This window comes from Schistocerca americana, chromosome X (assembly GCF_021461395.2).
Source record: "Schistocerca americana isolate TAMUIC-IGC-003095 chromosome X, iqSchAmer2.1, whole genome shotgun sequence".
Lineage (NCBI taxonomy): Eukaryota > Metazoa > Arthropoda > Insecta > Orthoptera > Acrididae > Schistocerca > Schistocerca americana.
Window position 1 is genome coordinate 94,060,256 of NC_060130.1, and position 24,501 is coordinate 94,084,756.

A 24,501-nucleotide genomic window follows, 5' to 3' on the forward strand; every position below is an offset into this window, starting at 1 on the left:
CCATTTCCACCTGGCGCCTCAGTTGGACCAGCGTTCATGCTGGACGTGCAGACCGCATGAGACGACGCTTCATCCAGTCCCAAACATGCTCAATTGGGGACAGATACGGAGATCTTGCTGGCCAGGGTAGTTGACTTACACCTTCTAGAGCACGGTGGGTGGCACGGGATACATGCGGACGTGCATTGACCTGTTGGAACAGCAAGTTCCCTTGCCGGTCTAGGAATGGTAGTACGATGGGTTCGATGACGGTTTGGATGTACCGTGCACTATTCAGTGTCCCCTCGACGATCACCAGTGGTGTACGGCCAGTGTAGGAGATCGCTCCCCACACCATGATGCCGGGTGTTGGCCCTGTGTGCCTCGGTCGTATGCAGTCCTGATTGTGGCGCTCACCTGCACGGCGCCAAACACACATACGACCATCATTGGCACCAAGGCAGAAGAGACTCTCATCGCTGAAGACGACACGTCTCCATTCGTCCCTCCATTCACGCCTGTCGCGACACCACTGGAGGCGGGCTGCACGATGTTGGGGCGTGAGCGGAAGACGGCCTAACGGTGTGCAGGACCGTAGCCCAGCTTCATGGAGACGGTTGCGAATGGTCCTCGCCAATACCCCAGGAGCAACAGTGACCCTAATTTGCTGGGAAGTGGCGGTGCGGTCCCCTACGGCACTGCGTAGGATCCTACGGTCTTGGCGTGCATCCGTGCGTCGCTGCGGTCCGGTCCCAGGTCGACGGGCACGTGCACCTTCCGCCGACCACTGGCGACAACATCGATGTACTGTGGAGACCTCACGCCCCACGTGTTGAGCAATTCGGCGGTACGTCCACCCGGCCTCCCGCATGCCCACTATACGCCCTCGCTCAAAGTCCGTCAACTGCACATACGGTTCACGTCCACGCTGTCGCGGCATGCTACCAGTGTTAAAGACTGCGATGGAGCTCCGTATGCCACGGCAAACTGGCTGACACTGACGGCGGCGGTGCACAAATGCTGCGCAGCTAGCGCCATTCGACGGCCAACACCGCGGTTCTTGGTGTGTCCGCTGTGCCGTGCATGTGATCATTGCTTGTACAGCCCTCTCGCAGTGTCCGGAGCAAGTATGGTGGGTCTGACACACCGGTGTCAATGTGTTCTTTTTTCCATTTCCAGGAGTGTATTAAATAACATGACAGATAAAATGTAGTTATATGGAAATTTTTCAACTGTAGTCAGCAAAAATTAGAGCATTGAGCACACAGTGAAAAATTCAGAAGAAAATATTTAAAAAAAATACTGATCAGAAAACTAAATTATGATCACAGAACTGTCCACCCCAGTAGCTGAGTGGTCAGCGTGACAGACTGTCAATCCTAACGGCCCGGGTTCGATTCCCGGCAGGGTCGGAAATTTTCTCCGCTCAGGGATTGGGTGTTGTGTTGTCCTAATCATCATCATTTCATCACCATTGATGCGCAAGTCACCGAAATGGCATCAAATCGAAAGACTTGCACCAGTCTACCCGACGGGAGGCTCTCGTCACATGCCATATATATGTAATAGAAAGAAACATTCCACATGGGAAAAATATTTTAAAAACAAAGATTCCATGACTTACCAAACGGGAAAGCGCTGGTAGACAGACACAATAAAAAAACACACACACAGAATTTCAAGCTTTCGCATCCAACAGTTGGTTCATCAGGAAAGAGGGAAGGAGAGGGAAAGACGAAAGGATGTGGGTTTTAAGGGAGAGGGTAAGGAGTCATTCCAATCCTGGGAGTGGAAAGACTTACCTTAGGGGGAGAAAAGGACAAGTATACACTCGCACACACACACATATCCATCCACACATATACAGACACAAGCAGACATATTAAAAGGCATAGAGTTTCCTTCCCTCTTTCCTGATGAAGCAACCGTTGGTTGCGAAAGCTTGAAATTCTGTGTGTGTGTTTTTTTATTGTGTCTGTCTACCAGCGCTTTCCCGTTTGGTAAGTCATGGAATCTTTGTTTTTTTATATATATATATATATATATATATATATATATATATATATATATATATATATATATATATATATATGTATGTATGTATGTATATCTCACAGAACTAATATAGACAGAATGCTAATGTACCCAGAAAGATCATGTTATTCCCATAAATTATGGGTAAGTGATTTGTCAGCAAAGTGCTGGCACTCTACAGAGACCAACATGTGTTCCACAGTGTTCATATTTTGTGAATCTGATGATGAACACACCAACAAGAGATTATTTTCATGCTCCAGAAACCATTGTACATGATTCTGGCCATATGAATTCCCAGGTGAATGTGCCCCCAAAGCATAATACTGCCTCCATCAGTTGGTATCTGTCTACAGTGCATGTTTTGAGTAGCTGTTCACCTGGATGACAGCGTATCTGGACACAGCCATCAACCTGGTGTAACACAAAATGTGATTCATCAGACATGTGACACATTTCCAGCGATCCACAAACCTGCCTCTATGATACTGTGCCTACTGCAGTCGTAACTGAGAGATGTTGTAGAGTCAATACGGAAACACATAGGGGTCATGTGCTGCTGAACCCTATATACAACGATATGTGCCAAACAGTGTGCTCAGAAATAATTTAGCCTGCACCAGCTTTGTATTCAATCACCAAATCTGCCACAGACTACTGTCCATCCCGTTTCACATACTTGAAAAGCCTCCAATCTCCTTGTTCAGTGCTAAGTCACGTAATTCCAACACCTTGTGGCCTGCTCACAGTTCCGCAATCCTTCTACCATTTTCTATAGAAGCTCATGACAGTAGCACATGAACAGCTGGCCAGCTTTGCTGTTTCCAAGCTGCTTGCTCCTAAGTTCTAGGCCATAACAACATAACATTTGTCAAAGTCACTTATTTCAGTGGATTTCCCTATTTTCTGCTTGTATCTTTGCTGCAATGGGACCCCCATTCATCTCTGCTCTGCTTCTATACTTTTCTCCCATGTCCCATTCCTGCAGTACCACCAGTTGGATTTCAATCTCATGGTGGGCAGTGGTCACAATCATTTTCCCACAATAATTTTCACTCATCAGTGTAAAACCTATGAAGAACTTGCAGCAGATTTGATAGATGACATATATGCTTTCACAGGTGATCCTGCCTATAGTGGGGTAAGACATGCCTATGATGTGACTGGAATAAGGTGTGTGATAGGGTGCATGATGAAAGTTTTGCACATGGGTTTCTACCATAGATGTGTTATAATGGAGGGGGAGGCTGGAATACCATTGTAGCAACCAGGAGGGGGGGGGGGGGGGGGGGGAGGGGAGCATTAGTGAATATGAGTTTGGGAAGGATATTCCACATTTCATAGTGAGATGAGAGGTAGCCTTGATGGAGAATGTGGTTAGTATCTTCCATCTTTCCGTACCATATGTCCATCATATCACCGGTCAGGCACAAATGCAAGTCCTGTCCCATTCACCCAATCAGAACAACCTTTGCCAGCTGTGTTGCAGATGTATCTTACCCCATCAGTGACAGAACAATCTGTGAAATCAGCTGTATCTAATTTCAAATTCTGCCCATTCTGTGGGCATATTGTGTGCATCACCAGCTGTGGTCTGTCTACTTAAATAAGTGACCATAATAATGGGAAGATCAAAGGTGATCACCCTATGGCTATTTACTAAAATATGCTTAAGTCAAATAATGGCTTACTTAACCAATGAAAAATGCGACCCAGTTGCTCTGTAGAAATGTATGTTGTCACTGGTAGGTTTGGCTTTTTTGTTAAGCCATTCTCAAGTGGATTCATAACTGCCATACATGTGATGGATGTATACATATAGATGACTGAAGATGGAAAAACAAGGTTCCCATATGTTTGTGTACAGACTTGAGAATGGCTTAACAAAAAGCTGAAACTGTTAGCGGACTAAATAAAGTTCTACAGAACAACAGGAACAGTCCTTTTGCTAATGAAACAAACAGTTATGGAGCACATGGAGTAACTAGTAATGAATAATGTCTGTTTCACTACTTCTGGCTTCTGGAACCTGCACTCCCCACATCCTCTTTTCTCCTTCCAACAATTCAGCTGGTCTCAGTCTCTGCTAGTGGTTATCCCATGATAAACTCTGTCCCTGTTCCCATGACTTCTCTCTCTCCCCACTTCTCTCCCTCAACACCTCTATAAAACTTTGTTTCCATTTGGTTCACTGTTGTTTACTTTGTTCATCTCTTGGTCTCCCTCTACATTTTTTACCCCTCAATACTAAACTGGTAATCCCTTGGTGTCTGAGAATGTGTCCTACTGATTGATCTCTTCTTCTAGTCAGGTTGTGCTACAAATTTCTTTCCTCTCAATTCTGTTCAGTATTTCCTCATTAGTTATGTGATCTAGCCACCTAATCTGCTGCGTTCTTCTGTAGCACAACATTTCAAAAGCTTCTATTTTCCTCTTGTCTGAACCATTTATTAGCCATGTTGCACGTCTACACATGGCCACACTGCATACGAATACTTTCAGGAAACACTTCTTGACACTTAAATCTATATTTGATGTTAACAAATTTCTCTTCCTCGGGAATGCTTTCCTTTCCATTGCCAGTCTATATTTTATGTCCTCTCTACTTCAGCCATCATCAGTTATTTTGCTACCCAAATAATGAAACTTGTTTACTACTTTAGTGTCTTGTTTCCTAATTTAATTTCCTGATTTAATCAGACTACATTCCATTATCCTGGTTTTGCTTTTGTTGATGTCCATCTTATATTCTCCTTTCAAGACACTCTTCATTCTGTTCAACTGCTCTTCCAAGTTGTTTGCTGCCTCTGGCAGAACAACAGTCATGAGCAAACCCCAAAGTTTTTATTTCTTCTCCATGAACTTTAATTCCTACTCTAAATTTTTTTGTTCCTTTCATTTCTTGCTCAATATACAGATTGAATAACATTGGCAATAGGCCCTGTTTCACTCCCTTGTCAACCATTGCTTCCCTTTCATGCCCCTCAGCTCTAATAACTGCCATCTGGTTACTGCACAATTTGTAAAAAGCCCTTCATTCCCTGTATTTTACATCTGTTACCTTCTGGATTTCAAAGAGAGTATTCCAATCAACACTAGTAAAAGGTTTCTCTAAGTCTACAAATGAGAGAAATGTAGGTTTTCCTTTCCTTAACCTATCTTCTAAGATAAGTCATAGGGTCAGTATTGCCTCATGTGTTGTTATGTTTCTGTGGAATCCAAAATGATCTTCCCTAAGGCTGGCTTCTACCAGTTTTTCCATTCTCCTAATATAAAGAATACATGTTAGTATTTTGCAACCATGACTTATTACACTGATAGTTTGGTAATATTCACACCTATCAGCACCTGATTTCTTTGGAACTGGAATAATTGTATTCTTCTTGAAGTCTGATGGTATTTCACCTTACTCCCAGAGCCTTGTTTTGACATACACTCCTGGAAATGGAAAAAAGAACACATTGACACCGGTGTGTCAGACCCACCATACTTGCTCCGGACACTGCGAGAGGGCTGTACAAGCAATGATCACACGCACGGCACAGCGGACACACCAGGAACCGCGGTGTTGGCCGTCGAATGGCGCTAGCTGCGCAGCATTTGTGCACCGCCGCCGTCAGTGTCAGCCAGTTTGCCGTGGCATACGGAGCTCCATCGCAGTCTTTAACACTGGTAGCATGCCTCGACAGCGTGGACGTGAACCGTATGTGCAGTTGACGGACTTTGAGCGAGGGCGTATAGTGGGCATGCGGGAGGCCGGGTGGACGTACCGCCGAATTGCTCAACACGTGGGGCATGAGGTCTCCACAGTACATCGATGTTGTCGCCAGTGGTCGGCGGAAGGCGCACGTGCCCGTCGACCTGGGACCGGACCGCAGCGACGCACGGATGCACGCCTAGACCGTAGGATCCTACGCAGTGCCGTAGGGGACCGCACCGCCACTTCCCAGCAAATTAGGGACACTGTTGCTCCTGGGGTATCGGCGAGGACCATTCGCAACCGTCTCCATGAAGCTGGGCTACGGTCCCGCACACCGTTAGGCCGTCTTCCGCTCACGCCCCAACATCGTGCAGCCCGCCTCCAGTGGTGTCGCGACAGGCGTGAATGGAGGGACGAATGGAGACGTGTTGTCTTCAGCGATGAGAGTCGCTTCTGCCTTGGTGCCAATGATGGTCGTATGCGTGTTTGGCGCCGTGCAGGTGAGCGCCACAATCAGGACTGCATACGACCGAGGCACACAGGGCCAACACCCGGCATCATGGTGTGGGGAGCGATCTCCTACACTGGCCGTACACCACTGGTGATCGTCGAGGGGACACTGAATAGTGCACGGTACATCCAAACCGTCATCGAACCCATCGTTCTACCATTCCTAGACCGGCAAGGGAACTTGCTGTTCCAACAGGACAATGCACGTCCGCATGTATCCCGTGCCACCCAACGTGCTCTAGAAGGTGTAAGTCAACTACACTGGCCAGCAAGATCTCCGGATCTGTGCCCCATTGAGCATGTTTGGGACTGGATGAAGCGTCGTCTCACGCGGTCTGCACGTCCAGCACGAACGCTGGTCCAACTGAGGCGCCAGGTGGAAATGGCATGGCAAGCCGTTCCACAGGACTACATCCAGCATCTCTACGATCGTCTCCATGGGAGAATAGCAGCCTGCATTGCTGCGAAAGGTGGATATACACTGTACTAGTACCGACATTGTGCATGCTCTGTTGCCTGTGTCTATGTGCCTGTGGTTCTGTCAGTGTGATCATGTGATGTATCTGACCCCAGGAATGTGTCAATAAAGTTTCCCCTTCCCGGGACAATGAATTCACGGTGTTCTTATTTCAATTTCCAGGAGTGTAGATCAGAAACCAGATTTTAAATTGCAAGACATTTCCAGGGGTAGATGTTGATTCTGGCCAGAATTTATTGGTTGTGAACTGTAGATTAAAACTGAAGAAAATGCAAAAAAAAGTATGATATTAAGGAGATGGGACCTAAAACAGTTGAAAGAACCAGAGGTTGTTGAGAGTTTCAGGAGTTTTAGGCAACTGGAACAGGAGATGGGAAAACAGTAGAAGATAAATTGGTAGCTTTAAGAGTTGAAATAGTGAAGGCAGTAGAGGATCAAATAGGTAAAAAGACAAGGCCTAATAGAAATCCTTGAATAACAGAGGAGATACTGAATTTAATTGATGAAAGGAGTACATATAAGAAAGAGGAAAAGACCTTCACCCACCTCCTTCTTATTCCTGTCACCCACTCCACCTAATACACCTCCACACCTCCCCAATCTAGAGAGCCTGCAGTGCCAGAACAGTGATGCCAAGTGTGTGCTATGTGTCTTACACTACAACTAAAATTCATCACCTTTCATGCGCAAACACTAAGTTTGAGATGTTATATCGATTATCTTCAGAATTGCTGCTGCTTCTTCTAGAAGACCTTTGTGCACCTTCAGCATCCACGTTATCCCTGAAAATGACAAAAAATTGTAGCAAAGTTTTGTTACACATTTACATTTGTATAATTTTGTGTATATACCCTCTTTATGCCTTTTAAATACAGGCAACTATTTATGTAGAGCTAATTACATTGAGTTCATGGAGCACTGCAATATGGCAGTCTATGACATTTGACATGAGTGTTTCAATAAAGATATTAATACAGACAGATAATGTTTGCATAGTAGGTTGCTGAATGTCAATCCTTACATCAGCATATGTGACTTTCATATAGGATCATTTAAGCATTATTAGCTAGAAATGTTTCACAGGATCATATCTAATGTCAGTGGTTAGTGTTTAATATTTTGATAAGCTTGATTAATCTTCTCCTTCCATATATAAATGGAAAATTCATCATACTCTAAATACCTTTCCTTAATAGAGCATAACACATGATTCCACCATAAAACCTGCCCCTGCTGCAAAGCTACAAGACAGTGTCATGGCTCAGCATCTCATACAATGCTCAGATCATTATTAACAGTTTTCCTGTTGTGACAGTGCCACGACATTTAACAGTGCCGCCACGACAGTACGTGCAAACAGCGATAGAGGCGCTCCGCAACTCGGCTGAGTGCGGGAGCGCCACCTAGCTACGAACGGCGCCGGCCGCATGTCACGGCACGGCAGTCGAATAAGAGATACTGAGTTGTTATCATGCAACCAGCTATTGTTTCTAAGTGAGTGTGTTCGAATATCCATGCAATTATTGGTGATTAAAGGTTATAACACTTTTTGGCAACGAGGATGGGATATTTTCACTGTGTTGTGGATTTGTGTGTTCGTGACAGGGCAGACATGGAACAGCTTATGCAAGCGCTCATTGAACAACAAACACAGCTGACGGCTGCTATTCAGGCACAACAAACACAGCTGATGGCTGCTATTCAGGCGTTGTCGGTGTCGCTTACTCATCGTCTGTCTTCCGTTTCTCCACCTCCATTCCCTCCTTACGACGAGGCCGCTGAAGACTGGGAGGATTATGAGAAGCGTTTGCGGCAACACTTCTTGGCTTTCGGCATTGTCGACGCTCCTATGTGTAAGTCGTTATTTCTATCTTGGATTTCCCCATGGATCTATCAGCTGCTATCTCAGTTAGCCCCTCTGCGGGAACCTGCCTCTCTGTCCTTCCAAGAAATGTGTGACTTATTGTCTAACTATTACCGAAAAAACACCCACGTCGTTGCCGCCTGCGTGGCATACTACCAGTGTCGTAAGCAGCCCCATCAATCTTACCAGGCTTGGGCGGCGGAACTACACGGTCTGAGTAGGAAATGTTAGTTTGTCACGGACACTCATCATGAGTCTTATGCTGATTCAATGGTTAGGGATGCTATTCTATGGCTTGCTCCTGATAAAGAAGTTTGGCAACGTGCCCTACAACTGCCAAACCCGTCGTTGTCGGAAGTTCTAAGCATCGCTCAATCCTTTGAAGTGTCTCACACTGCTGGCGCGCAAATAGACGCATGGTGTGATGTAGGCGCTGTACAGTCAACTTTCGACACGGACAATTGGCCTGTTTCACAGGAGAACGAAGATGTGGCGGCAGTTCACTCACGTAAACAGCGTTGCGTTGGGCCGCAGTGCTCGCAGCGAAAACAGCAACCACAGAAGCAGGTTCGTTCCGCACTTCCTTCTTGTCCACGTTGTTTCGTACAGCATGACAGGGCCACGTGTCCAAAACGTTGGGCCACGTGTAATTCAATTAGGAAAAAAGGCCACATTGCTTCTGTGTGTCAGTCCCCTAAAGTTCCTGTCGACGAGGATGAGGCATCGGATATGGATGTTAACTGTGTGCTTTCTCAAACAAATAAGTTGTTTGTTACTGTTCGTGTTCTGGATAAAGACATTCACATGCAAGTTGACACTGGCTCTGCAGTAACTCTCATTAATTCTCGCACGTATTTGGAGCTGGGCTCCCCTCCCTTGTCTCCAGTTACGCGAAATCTGAGAACTTATAATAACCAGAAAATTTCTATCATTGGCCAGTTTGATGCTTCCACTGCCTACAAGTCTGTTGTTAGGCCCCTCACGTTTAATGTGGTGGATCATGCGGGCACTGAAAACCTGTTCGGTTATGATGCTTTCCAGTTGTTTGGGTTCTCCATTGATGATGATGTGCACCTCATATCTGAGGATATTCCGTATCAACAGCTGGATGGATTGTGTTCTGAATTTTTGTCCGTGTTCTCTGCTTGTCCGGATCATGCCAAGGATTTTGATGGCCACATTACTCTTAAACCTACAGCTCGCCCTAAGTTTTTCCGGGCACGCCCTATTCCTGTGGCGTTGTGTGCACCTGTCAAGGCTGAGATAGACAGGTTAACAGCTTCAGGGATTCTCCTTCCTGTTACCTCCAGCGAATAGGCATCGCCAATCGAGGTGGTTTCTAAACCAAATGGGAGTCTGCGATTGTGTGGTGATTTTAAAGCCACCGTCAACGCTCAGAGCCTCATTGACACTTATCCTCTTCCCCATCCTGAGGAGTTATTTACCAAGCTCGCTGAGGGCCAGTTCTTTTCCAAACTTGACTTATCGGAGGCGTACCATCAGTTGCCGTTGGATGCTTCTTCCAAGGAATTTCTCGTCATCAACACTCCTTGTGGGTTGTATCAGTACCAGCAGTTACCATTTGGTGTCGCTAGCACGCTGGCCGTTTTTCAGCGGTTTTTGGAACAGCTCATGGCTTCCGCTCCCGGCTGCATAAACTATCTGGATGACGTTGTTGTCACGGGGGCCTCCACTGAGGAGCACCTTTGCAATTTGCGTTCACTGTTTCGGGTTTTGCATTCGGCTGGGTTGAGGTGCAATCTGGACAAGTCACAGTTCTTCCAACCCTCCATTGTGTATCTTGGTTTCCACTTGTCCCGTGAGGGTATACATCCTCTACGTCAGCACATTGCGGCCATTAACGCTCTACCCCGGCCAACTATGGTCAAAGAACTTCAGGCGTTTCTAGGCAAGATTGCTTATTATCACAAATTCATTCCATCCGCGGTGGGGTAGCTCATCCTCTGCATCAGCTGTTACGCAAAAACGTCCCTTTCTGTTGGTACGACGAGTGTGAGCAGGCTTTTGTCTGCCTGAAGGCTCATTTGCAGTTGGCGCCTTGTCTTGCCACATTCCGTCCGGGTTAGCACTTGGTTCTGGCGACTGACATGTCACAGTATGGCCTAGGGGCTGTTCTCGCCCATCGGTATGAGGATGGGTCAGAACGACCCACTGCCTATGCTTCCAAGACCCTCAACAATGCACAACGGCATTACTCTCAAATCGAAAAGGAGGCGCTCGCCATCATTTATGCTCTAAAAGAGTTCAGCGTTTTTTTGTATGGCTCTAAGTTTCACCTCATCACCGACCACAAGCTGCTGGTTTCTCTGTTAAGCCCATCGGCATCGCTTCCAGATAAGGCAGCTCACCGCCTGCAACGTTGGGCCTTATACTTGTCTCATTTTCACTATGAGATTCACTATTACCCCTACGGCCCAGCACGCCAATGCTGACGCATTGTCGCGATTGCCGATGGGCCCCAACCCAGTTTTCGATTGTGATGAACTACTCCGTTTCCACATTGATGAGGAAGAATGTCATGCGGTCGAGGGTTTTCCACTTACAGGTTCGCATGTCATGTCGGCTACCGCGCGGGACCCGGTCCTGCGTCAGGTGATCAGTTTTGTTCAACGGGGTGGGCCGGGCATCGGATCCCCTTCGCAACTACCATGCCTTGCACCTTTGTGATGGTGTTGTTCTTCTGGCCACGGATGGCGCATCTCCACGGGTTTTGGTGTCAGCCTCTCTTCGCAAAGATGTTCTCAAACTATTGCATGAAGGCCATTGGGGTATTTCTCGGACTAAGTCCTTGGCCCGCAGGCACGTTTATTGGCCCGGTATTGATTTGGACATCACCCACATGGTTTCTGTGTGTGGTCAGTGTGCTCAACAACTGGCTGCACCTCGTACAATGCCCTATCCGTGGCCTGATCCGGTGCAGCCATGGGAATGGGTGCACGCTGACTTTACCAGCCCCTTCCTTGGTATTTATTGGCTACTGTTGATTGACGCCTTCTCGAAGTTTCCGTTTGTTGTTCGATGTCCGTCGCCCACCACTGCGGCAACGACGCTGGCTTTGTCCAAAATCTTTGTGCTAGAAGGTCTTCCATCCACGATCGTCACGGGCAATGGCCCTCAGCTCTCTTCGCAGGCCTTCCGTGATTTTTGTACTGGACAAGGGATTCATCATGTTACAGCACCGCCCTTCCATCCGCAATTGAATGGGGAGGTCTAGCGCCTTGTCCGCACTTTCAAAAGCCAGATGAACAAATTCCTTAGTGATTTTTCCACAGATGACGCTCTGCTGCAATTTCTGAGTTCTTATCGCTTCACGCCTCTGGGTGATCGCAGCCTTGCTGAACTCTTGCATGGCCGCCAACCGCGCACTCTACTGCACCTGCTTCACCCTGTCAGGCCTTGTGCTGTGTCCCTTAGTGTGGGAAAATACTCGGTGGGCACCGACGTGTGGGCACAAGGGTATGGATCTTGCCCTAAATGGATTCCAGGGGTGGTCAAGGCTCTTCGCGGCCGCCAGCTTTGTGAAATACGTACGGACAACGGCATGGTTGTTCGCCATTATGACCAGATGCGCCCACGAGTGGTAGCCACGCTGGTGCCACTGCCCCTTCCTTTTCCTCCACCAGCCCGAGAAGCCAGTCCTGTCGCTGCTGTCGATCTACCATAGGTGTTGGTGCAGCCGACGTCGCTACCGCTTCCAAGTATGCCGAAACTGGCCCCAGTCGCGACTCCGCCTTCTCCGGGACCCATCTCGCTGGAGCACACCCCCAGGTCCACGACACCTATGGATGCTGCTCCGGACTTTTCACCTATCATCTCGTCCAGGAGGCACGTTCCATGCATGAGCTTCCGTCCTGGACATTTTCGACCATACTCTCGTGTCTCTCCATGGGATCTTCTCGGGGCCTCGCAAGTGTTGTGACAGTGCCACGACATTTAACTGTGCCGCCACGACAGTACGCGCAAACGGCGATAGAGGCGCTCCACAACTCAGCTGAGCACGGGAGCGCAACCTAGCTACGAATGACGCCGGCCGCATGTCATGGCACGGCAGTCGAATAAGAGATACTGAGTTGTTATCATGTAACCAGCTATTGTTTCTAAGTGAGTGTGTTTGAATATCCACGCAATTATTGGTGATTAAAGGTTACAACATTTCTATACCATCAGGTCATATGATACTATGGAGAACCTTGGAACATAATCCATAATACTGGTACAGAAGTAAATTGTCAGAAATTGTGCAATGCAGACTCCACTCTGTGTAGCAGCCAGTATCTACTCTAAAAATTCTTAAAATTTAGGAAATAAAACCACCACTTTCTGAATGATCACACTCACATCATAAGAAGTTACTCACTACAGAGGCAGTTATGTCAGAATTGTAAACCACAATATTGTAATGAGGTTATATTATCCTGATTTCTAGCAGTTTCCTCCATTACTTTCACACCTCTCTGCACATTGATGGAAATGAGAGGCGGAAAATTGTGCTTCTGAATAGTGTGGGCAAATACAGTTTTCATAGTAGTACTTACTCAGCTTTTCCAATAGAAGAAAGAATTCTTTGTACTAGATAATAAGGGCAACATATTTGTGCTCTCAGCTATGGTTTTTCATCTATTTATCTTTTTACAGTACAGGAGATAGCAGAATTCCGACAACCATTTTTTCTTTGTTAATACAGTTAACATTATTTCACTGATATTGAAAACTCAAAAATTATCTGCAGTAATGCAAAATGATCTCAGTGATCTCCATAAATTTAGTATTTTCCCATTCTCTATATATTTACCAATTTGGAGATTTACTCTAAAAATCACCTTCTAATCTGATAACAATTAATTACTCCTTAATGCTTTTAATGCCACTATTCTAATCCTTTATAATGAGTTTTCCTAATGGGGCAAGTCCTAACTTAATACATCAACCTGACAAAAAAAACAAGTGAGGTGGCACAATGGCACACTGGACTCGTATACAGGATGATGGTTAAAACCTGCATCCAGCCATCCAGATTTGGATTTTCCACGATTTCCATAAATCACTCCACACAAATGCTGGGATGGCTTCTTTCAAGAGGCATGGTGGATTTCCTTCCTCATCCTTAACACAACCTGAGCTTGTGCTCCATCTCTACAGCTCTACTGACATCGACATTGAGAAGAAAAGAAAGACAAGGAGATGACAGCTACTGTTTAACATGAGGAGGTGAAAAGAAAGGAGAGAGAAAATGCTTTCATTGCTCTAAATATCTCCAGAGGGTAATCCACATTTTTGTGACCATAATAGAAAACCAAACAAATAAAGAAAAACCATGTAAAAATATAATAAGGAAATTACTATTCTTTTCAGTCACAAAAATAAATCAATTGTAGTTTTTACTGAAACTCAATCACTAAAATGTCAAAATGCCATCAAATGAAGCTAGAAAAAGCTTTTTCCTGTCAGATGCTAACAAAAATACCAATGGATAAGAGGCAACAGTCAGTTATAATACTCATACATTTCTATTTAGGGTATATAGGGTGCCATAGGATAGCTACTTTTCATTGTATAAATTTAAAAGTATGAGTAGGCATCTAGAATCCCTGATGAAAAAAGATGGAGCAAGAGTAGACAATTATGAATCTGCATTATTAATATCTCTCTTGTTCTGTTCAGTAGCTCATTATGGGATCTTAGAACCCAGAAGAGCCATGCTTTGTTGATTAATAGTCCTGTCTTCTCCAATATTCTTCTATGTATTTCAGTATGAAGGAACTTTTGTGCAAGTCTGCTACCATCTACAAGCAATAGTAATCTCTGGCTTTTATTGCACCACTACCTTTCAGCTTGGTAGCTATAACCTGTGGCCAAGCAAACAGAAAGTTGTCACCACATTCTCACACAAGATACTGTAAAGAGGCTATTCTGATATGTTGGAGGCCTCCACCCTCGTCCTAGAGCAAGACTAGTAACCATACATCCAGTCCCCATTGCTGTTGGTAGGGCTGGAACACTGTTGAAACAGCATGGTATGGAGGCCTGGCCCATTTCAGTGGTTATCTGAATTATACCATGTCCAAGCCTGGCAGTGTGCCATTTTTGGGGCCTATGTGATGAGGATTGATGTCCTGTCACAACAGGCCAGGGTTGAGTGGCCAAAACTACTACCTGCCCAAGCTATACAGTGCCTGTCATCATGCACAGCCAGTTCTGAGAGGTACTACATGACAGTTGTTGACCAGATGCAGCTCATCCAGCCTACTGCTAGTAGATACTGCCTCCACTAGCCATGGGGATACGGGCTGTGCCTACTCCTAGTGCTGTTGTGAGCTGAACTTGTGCCATTCAGCAGGGGGCCATCTGCTGGCTGACTTCTGGTTGCCTTGCATGCACACACTGTGCTACTACTGGACTGCATCCATGGGCAGCTGATGCTGTATCCTACAGTGGATTCTTCACCACTGTGCTTGGATGTTCCCTGTACTGGGCCCACTCAGGCTGTTAGTTGCTCATGCATCTGGTCCAAATGACATGACCAGCTTACTATGGAGCCTGTTGTTACTGTATGCCTGCCAACTACTTGGGCTGACACAGCACTACACTCGATAAGGTGCTGACAGTGCTTTGTAGCAGCTGCTGCCTGCTTCACTTATTGTTTCTTCACTACTTCGCTTGGCAACTCCATGAGCTGGCCACCTCCTGAGACATGTGCTGAGCTAAGTACACACAACTGCCCAAGAACAGCCTATTCCGCTGTGTGCTACAGCAGGAAGATGACATTTTGGCTGCTGTACTGATTGTAATAAATAAATTCATTATTGTTTCCTCACTACTTCTACTAAAGCTCTTCACCTGGTTCTACATACCTGCTATCCTGCCAAGCATCCTGCATTGTCATTTCAACGTGCAATGAGGTCAATAAATGCTCAAGCCATCCTGACTCAACTGCACTTTTATGCTACATGAGAGAGATGATTCTGACAACAGCACCTCTTAGAGTGTTGAAGAAGAAGACATGTGTTAAGCTTAAATAGGCTTATATTGGTAAATTTTTTACTATTTACAATTTTGTACTGAAGAATTTTTTTTGTATCTTTTAGCTGTTGTGTACAAAAAATGAGTGCCAAATGATAATCATAATAATTTTTAGAGATTTTAAGTTGAAAGTCCATTCCAGTAAACAGTTTCAGTCTATAACAAAATTTTATTAAAGTATACACTTTGCAGCAGAGTGAAATCTTTGTTTGGGAAACAATCTGTGCTGGTGTTAACTCCTTCTGTACTGCATCCTGTCTCCCAGAGGTGCCTTTTGTTATGGAATGATAACTGAAAAAACTGCTCAATTTCAGTTAAATTAATGAAAAGGTAGATAGAAAACAAATATGAAAAGTTGTGTGCCACTTATAATAAGATAATCAGAAGGTAATGACATTACTGATTACTGTCTTTCCCATTCCTTGATTGTCTGTCTGTACATCTTACTTACAACAGTTATCATTTTAACAGATGCTCAGTAAAGAAGTTTTACTACATATATAACATGCAATAGTTACAAATATAAACTGAAAGCATTTTTGCTTAAGCAAGAGTATATGAAGTACTTGCACTTTATGCAGAAATTTCTGCTTTTTTGTGGTGATTAATTGGTATGATCTGCTAAAGTAAACTGCAAGAAATTTTCTCAATTTTGGCTGAATGTAGAACTGGCTCACTCTGGATCCCAAGACGAGGGATGGTGAGAATCATCAGTTCTTTAATGCCATGTTCTCTCTACATGTTTCAGTGATTATCTTAAAAGCACATATGATGAGTAAAACTTAATCCTCAAGGAAGTGAGGTACAGGGAAGTTCACTGGTGTGGTATATAAGAATTCCATATATTTGTGTTAAGTGAGTGTTCAAGATGCAATTCTTTGTTTATAAGGCAATGTTTTAAAACATCAGTATCTCTGCTATAGATTGAAGTAACAGATGCAAATACCAAGAAATGTGTGTGCAAGTAAATGTTTCAGATTGTTGTTGCTACCTTGTTTGTTTTTGTCCCAGAAAAAGTGACAGAGATATAGATATTAAAGATTTTTCTTTTAAGCTACAACTGCAGTGTATCTTCAGCACACATATTTCTCATTAGGTTAGTTGTGTAACTGAAACTAAGAACAGTAGAAACAAAGCAGGGTCCAAAACAACAAACCTCAGAGCTGTGCCCTAAAAAACGATATTTGTGCAACTTCCAATGAAGCAAAAGCTAATATTAACAGGTCTGAGATGGAATGGGATCACTGGGTGATAAATACAGAGAATTTCGAATTCTCATGTGGTTTGCACCTGGAAATAAGAGAGAGAGAGAGAAAGCAAACATTTTGGACTGAAGAGTCAAAGAAACTGGTATACCAGCCTAATATCATGTAGAGCCCCTGTAAGCATGCAGAAGTGCTGCAACATGATGTGGCATGGGCTTGACTAATATCTGAAGTAGTGCTGGAGGGAACTGACACCATTAATCCTGCAAGGCTGACCATAAACCCGTAAGAGTATGAGGGGTTGGAGATCTCTTCTGAAGAGCATGTTGCAAGGCATTCCAGATATACTCAATGGTGGCCAGCGGAAGTGTTTAACTCAGAAGAGTGTTCCTGGAGCTACTCTGGTTGTGTGGGGTAATTCCAGAATTGTCCTGCTGGAACAGCCGAAGTCCATCAGCTATCAGAATGCACATTGAACATGATGCAGGTGATCAGACAGGATGCTCACGTACATGTCACCTGTCAGAGTTGTATCTAAACATTTCAGGGGTCCCATATCACTCCAACTGCACATGCCCCACACAGTTACAGAGCCTCCACCAGCTTGAACTGTCCCCTGCTGAAATGGTGGGTCTATGTATTCATGAGGTTTTCACCATGCCTGTACATGTCCATCTGCTCAATACAATTTGAAACGATACTTGTTCAACCGGGCAACATGTTTCCAGGCATCAACAGTCCAATGTCAGTGTTGACAGGCCCAGGTGAGGTGTAAGGCTTTGTGTCATGCTGTCCTCAAGGGTACACAGTGGGCCTTCAGCTCCAAAAGCCCATATTGATGACGTTTTGTTGAATGGTTCACACACTGACACTTGTTGATGGCCCAGCATTGATATCTGCAGCAATTTGCAGAAGCATTGCACTTATGTCACGTTGAATTGTTCTCTTCAGTTGTCATTGGTCCTGTTCTTACAGGATCTTTCTCCAGCTACAGCAATGTTGGAGATTGGGAAAATCCCTACTTCATTGCTACCTCAGAAATGCTGTGTCCCATCGCTCATGCACCAACTATAACATGACATTAAAGCTCACTTAAATCATGATAAACTGCCATTGTAGCAGCAGTAACTGATTGAACAACTGTGCCAGACACTTGTTGTTTTACATAGGTGTTACTGACTGCAGTGCTGTACTCTTCCAGTTTACATACCTCTGTATTTGAATATCCATGGCTATACCAGTTTCTTTGGTGTTTCAGTGTTCATGTTTTGTGGCTTTGCATTCACTTGTCCTAATGAAAGAACCTGACTGAATGCCTTGCAAGGCAGGAGCACAGCATTTAAGAGTGCATATAATCATATTTAGTAAGCCTTGTGTTCATGCCCTTGTCTATCTAACCAGAACTCACTGGTTGTGCATTTTTATAAGTGGAAACAGACTGTATTGTACTTGAATGGGTACATCACATCTTTAGTTTCCATCAGAAGATATTGATGTTGATGTCTTCAGTCCAAGGAATAGTTTGATACTGCTTTCCATTCTAGTACATGATATGTAAGACTCTTCATCTCTGAATAACTAGTGTAACATGTGGGGAAGCAAGTGAGGGTTCCTTCCAGCCACCACCTTTAGACGCACAGTCAATTGTTCTGTCTATTGTTCATGCTGAGTGCATTTCAGTGATATCACAGCCTGTTGTGATGTCATATTAGAGCTGATAAGGAAGCTTGTGTAGCAAAAATAATGTTGCCATTATATAGAGTGTACCAAGAAAGCAAGTTTGCAAAATTTCTTAAAAATTAATCACATACTTTGCAGATACCAGTGTTTTTATGAGTTATGGCCACTAAGGAATGACAGTAGAGAGCTGTGACTCAACAGTACTGTGTATTTCATATACAGCAAACAGCCTCCATGTCCATGGAGAAATATCTTTCAATTTGATCCAGGTATTCTAAAATTGATAATTTCATTAAATGTTGTGAAAATTGTTTAGATTAACTAACCTATGTTTTAATCCATCAGTATAGGTATTTTGCTGTTCAGGTGTGTGGTTTTGGAGCAATTTTAAGTATTAATCTGGCCAAAATGATGTCTTTGAGTTCTTTCAGAGCTCACAGCTAACAGTGCCACATCTTTAACAAATTCCTGTGTCTTTGTTTTGCAGATTATCCTTTAATGTTAAAAAAAATTATAAATCAAAAGAGAGATCCAACTTGGAATGCTATGACTGATCTATTTGTTCAGATGGTCCAAATTTTGCTGAAGGTCAAAGCAGCCACTAGTGAGTTACAGGTAGTTGTCCCATTTGCCACCCACTCTGCCAGACAAAAGCTGTACTCCTCAATGAACAAAAGTCAGCTGAAACCAGTCATTGTGGCACAAAGATTCCATCATTGTACTTGTCTGCACTCTGCCTCAGAAACCATGTTGTGTGTGAAGTTAGAAGATTTTTCAACATGATAGATGGTAGGCTTAGGAAGAATCTACCCACTTGAGTTGCTGAAGCACTGTAAATGTTATTAACTGTTTCTCATATAATGTCAACATGCCTAGTGAACAAGTTCTTTTCATTTTAAGGAACTTTAACTGAATTTTATGTTTTCAAGAAGGAAGCTATTAAATGAATTTTCCTGAGATAACTTGCAACTTCTCAGTTAGTTTATAAAGCTACAGTGAGTGTGGGCTCTGAATGTCAGTCATGATGGAAGAACTCTGTTGTGTTATTGTAGAAACAACAGCTGTAAAGAACTTGATCACTATAAATTTTTGAAGAGTTTGTGTCACAAAATGTATCTAGTCATCTACAGAGTGTTTTAAGAAGTCAGTTGTTGCCTCTTTACCTCCATCTCATAGCTGTGATGGAGAGTTGTTTCTCAAGGAAAACACCTGCAGATAGTCACTGCTTTTACCAGTAATTTTCATGTGACAATACCGTTTTTTGGAGCTGCTTCTGTAGAGTGAAATGGAGAGTTCATATCATCATAATTAACAGCAACTGACAACAGAACCATACACATCCCTAACCTACATTCACTTGATTGTGCTTACTGTAGTCAAGCCTTGATCTCCCTCAACGATTATTTCCCACTCTTCCATCTCTTGCCAAGTCGATTTTTCCTTGATGCCTTAGGATGTGTCACATCAACTGATTCTGCACCTACAGCTACATGACTACTCTGCATTTCACATGTAAGTGCCTAGCAGAGGGTTCATCAAAGCACTTTCACTCTAGTTCTCTGCTGTTCCACTCTCAAATTGTCAGTCAATTCTATCTGATAAGGATCCCATACTGAATAGCATTAGTCTAGCAGAGGACTTAAAAGTGTAATGTAGGTAGTCTCATTAGTAGGCGTGTTGCATCCCCAAGTAAGGTGGCACAGTGGTTAGCACACTAGCATCGCATTTGGGAGGATGATGGTTCAAATCTGCATCCAGCCATCCTCACTTAGGTTTTCTGTGATTTCCTTAAATTGCTTCAGGCAAATGCCTGGATGGTTCCTTTGAATCAACCAACCAACCATGTTGCATCTTGAAACTTCCTGGAAAATTAAAACTGTGTGCCGGACCGAGACTCGAACTCGGGACCTTTGCCTTTCACGGACAAGTGCTCTACAAACTGAGCTACCCAAGCTTGGGTAACTCAGTTGGTAGAGCACTTGCCCACGAAAGGCAAAGGTCCCAAGTTCGAGTCTTGGTCTGGCACACAGTTTTAATTTTCCAGGAAGTTTCATATCAGTGCACACTCCGCTGCAGAGTGAAAATCTCATTATGTTGCATCTTGTAAGTGTTCTGTCAATAAAATGCAGTCTTTGATTGTTTTCTTCCCCACAGTAGTATCTATGTGATCACACCAATATAAGCTGTTTGTAATTGTAATTTCTCAGTATTTAATTGAATTGGTAGCCTTTAGATTTGTGTGAGTTATTATGTTACCAAAATTTAACAGACTCCTTTTGGTACTCATGAGGATGATCTCACACTTTTCATTATTTAGAGTCAGTTGCCACTTTTACATTATACAGATATCATTTTCCAATTGGTCTTGATCTTCTGATAGCTCTACAACATGGAAAATTATAGCATCATCTGCAAAAAGTCTAAGATGGCTGCTCATATTGTCTGTTAAATCATTAAATGATGCTCCCCAAGGAATTGTTACAGCCCTCTGCTCTTTCTAATTTATACAAAATTTGTATAGATTAGAAACAGCAGAGGGCTATGACATTTCCTTGGAGAGTGCCAGATATCACTTCTCTTTTACTCAAAGACTTTCTGTCAATTACTATGAATTGCATCCATTGTGACAGGAAATCAGAAACCCAGCATACAACTGAGATGATACTTCATAGGCTCACAACTTGATTATAAGGTGCTTGTGAGGAATGGTGTCAGAAGCCTTTTGGAAATCCAGAAACATTGAATCAATTTTAGTTCCCTGTTCATAGCACTCATTACTTCGTTTGAAGAAAGAGCTGGTTTTTTTTTCCCCAAAAGAATTGTATTTTTGAACTCATATTGGCTATTTGTCAGTATATGGTTTTCTTTGACATAATTCACAATGTTTGAACAAAATCCTACAGTAAATCGACATTAGTGGTACAGGTGTGGAATACTCCTATTTCTTTTCTTTAGTATTGGTGTCACCTGTGCCACTTTACAATCTTTAGGTACATATCTTTTGTCAAGCAAGTGGTTGTAAGATATCTAGTGGTTCTTTATTTCAATTCTGGAATATTTACTTTGTCTCCTTTGGTGAAGGAACTTTGGGTAACTGTATTTAGTAACTCCACTTTTGTGGCTCTGCCATAAGTAACATTACCATCACTAGAATGAAATTTTCTCTCGACAGCAGAGTATGCGCTGATATGAAACTTCCTGGAAGATTAAAACTGTGTGCTGGACCGAGACTCGAACTCGGGACCTTTGCCTTTCGCGGGCAAGTGCTCTACCAACTGAGCTAACCAAGCAAGACTCACGCCCCGTCCTCACAGCTTTATTGTACTGGCAGAATTAAAGCTGTGAGAACGGGGCATGAGTTGTGCTTGGGTAGCTGAGTTGGTAGAGCACTTGCCCACGACAGGCAAAGATCCCAAGTTCGAGTCTCAGTCTGGCACACAGTTTTAATCTTCCAGGAAGTTTCAACATTACCATCACTATTTGGCATTGACGGTATTGATTGTGTCTTGCCACAAGTGCACTTTACATATGATCACAATCTCTTTGGATTTTCTGTCAGATTTTGAGAGAGAGTTCCATTGTGTAAACTATTGAAAGCATCTCACATTGAAGTTTGCCCTAAATTTCAAGCTCTCTAAAACTTTGCAAATGTAAGGTATTTGCATTCTTTCAAATTTTGCATGCTTTTTTCATTGCTTCTGGTAGTGTCCTCAGTTGTCTTGTGTACCATGGTGGCTTAGTTCTGTCACTTATTAATTTATTTGATATAAATCTCTCACTTTTGTGAGTACTATTTCTTTGAATTCAGGCCACATCTGGTCTATGCTTACATAGTTAGTTCAGAAGTAGTGGAGGCTGCCTATTAGGAAGGCATGAAGCAAATTGTTATCATCTTTTTTAAATAGATATATTTTGCATTTATCTGTAGTGGGTTTGGATGTGGGTTATTTAGTCTCAATACAATGACCTTGTGCTCACTAACACTGTATTCATCACAATACTCCAAATTTTTTGGGATTATTTGTTGCTAGGAAGTTGAGTATGTTTTTGCAACCATATACAATTCAAGAGGGCTCCCAAAATAATTGTTCGATCCAACTGTACTAAGTACTACTGAATTTAGGATGGACAGTGTACTTAACTCAGTGGCTACATACCATAAAGGTACAGCTAATTGATTCGAGAAACTGTCATTGTGTTTAGTGTCAACCCTTATCAGGTTAGAACAATGTGGTATTACATGTTGCTGTTATACTTGATCCAGCCATCAACCACACAGCAGAGTGCTGCAAGTTCCTGCCCTGCCAAGGTACCTGCAATTAGATCACAGCACATCATGCCTGCAGCAGCCATTGCTGTATCTGGTGATGCTACATTTGCTGGATACAGTGCTGCTGTCACCAGCACTAGCTGGCCTCTGAGAGCCATGTGGCATTATCACAATTTCCTGGTATTCTTCCACCAGATGGATTTATAGGATGCCACCCAGATGTTCACCAGTCAGTTGACATTGGCAACTCATAGCTGCAGTTCTCTGGGCCAAGAACCAACTGCACAAGCAGTCCCACAGTCAGGGCTCCAGTCATCAGAACATAGCACCAACTAGCTGGAGCCTACAACCTCACATACTGCATCCAAACCACCAAGTCTTTGTGAGTACTGCAGCCACAGACTGTGCCAACATGGGACATTTCCTCAACACATAACTGCTACTGAATTTAAGATGAACAGTGTACTTAATTCAGTGGCTACATACCATAAAGGTGCAGCTCATAGATACAAGAAACTGTCACTGTGTTTAGTGTCAACTCTTATCAGGTCAGAACAATCTTAAGTGGTATTACTTTGGAAGCTGTTTGCTGTTATATTTGCATAAGGTACTGTGTAATAAAGTTCCATTGTTCTTTTAGGTACCTAGGCAAATCTATCATTGTAGCGCACACCTCCTATGCACAGTCTTCAACAGATTCCTTGTTTTAGTCATTTTTTGCCATAAATTACACTTCTCTGGGATTCAGTTCGGTACCTCTTTATTAATTATGCAGTCTACTCATCTAATCTTCAACACTGAAAGATATTATTTCCAATCTTCAAAATTAAATGAAGTTCATAATCTTTATGCTTAATAAGGAATGTATCTGCTACAGATTATCATAAAATGTCTTTATGGAATGACTGAGATACCTGAAGTGTTCTGTCTTGTTTAGTTTCATAAAATGTCTTAGTAATCTGGATAAGAATACTGCCACACTGCTTATCCTTTGTGTGAAGCTCCTTCCTGAAGTTGCTGAATATAATTGATTATGATACATTATGATTGATCACAGTTGTTTGCAAAACTGTCTATTTGCAACTGGTATGTACAGATTGATAAACAATCATTTACGCTTTGATGAGAGCGCCTCATTGTACAAAACTGACAGAGGGTAATGCTATCCATCTGCTTGTGGAACATTTCTTTAAAAATATTCATGTGCAAAGATTAAACCTTTGTTTAGTCTGCATATTTAAATGTTTACAGAACATGTTATTTTTTGAGAACCATGATCCCACCATATATGAGTTAAATAATTTTATCTATGTATTTTATCATTTGTTATTGTGAATAGTGTAGGTGAGAAAAGTTTGTTAATGGTGAGATATATGACTGACAATGTAATTGCTGTGTACCAAGCAAAAGGTACACAACAAATATTGTGAGAGACAGCCATCACAAAGGCACAACCACTCACATTGCATCTCCATATGGTGCTCACGAACATTAACTTCTGTCTGCTTCCATGCCACTTCCTCTGGCACGTTGTGTGTCTACCAATAGTGGGGACAGCCAATAGGGAACACTGTCAACTGTGGACTATTTTGCTTTCACTTTGTACTGCCCAACATGGAATTTTCCACCAACAGGCACCAAAACATAATACACTGCAGACAACTAGACAGTTCTGCAACAGCAATTACCCAGCACCATTCCATGCCTGCAGTTAGCTCAGCACAGTACTCTCAAGACTAC

The 24,501-nt window shown here is 43.3% G+C and overlaps 1 protein-coding gene across 1 annotated transcript in view; it reads right to left on the bottom strand.

Moving 5' to 3' along the window:
* The window catches only part of LOC124555826 (prostaglandin D2 receptor), a 503,176-nt gene that overhangs the window by 21,635 nt on the left and 457,040 nt on the right, over window positions 1–24,501 (bottom strand). The window contains exon 6 of the mRNA XM_047129893.1: window positions 7,379–7,483. Coding sequence (XP_046985849.1) covers window positions 7,379–7,483 — 105 coding nt within the window. The remainder of the gene's footprint in view (window positions 1–7,378; window positions 7,484–24,501) is intronic.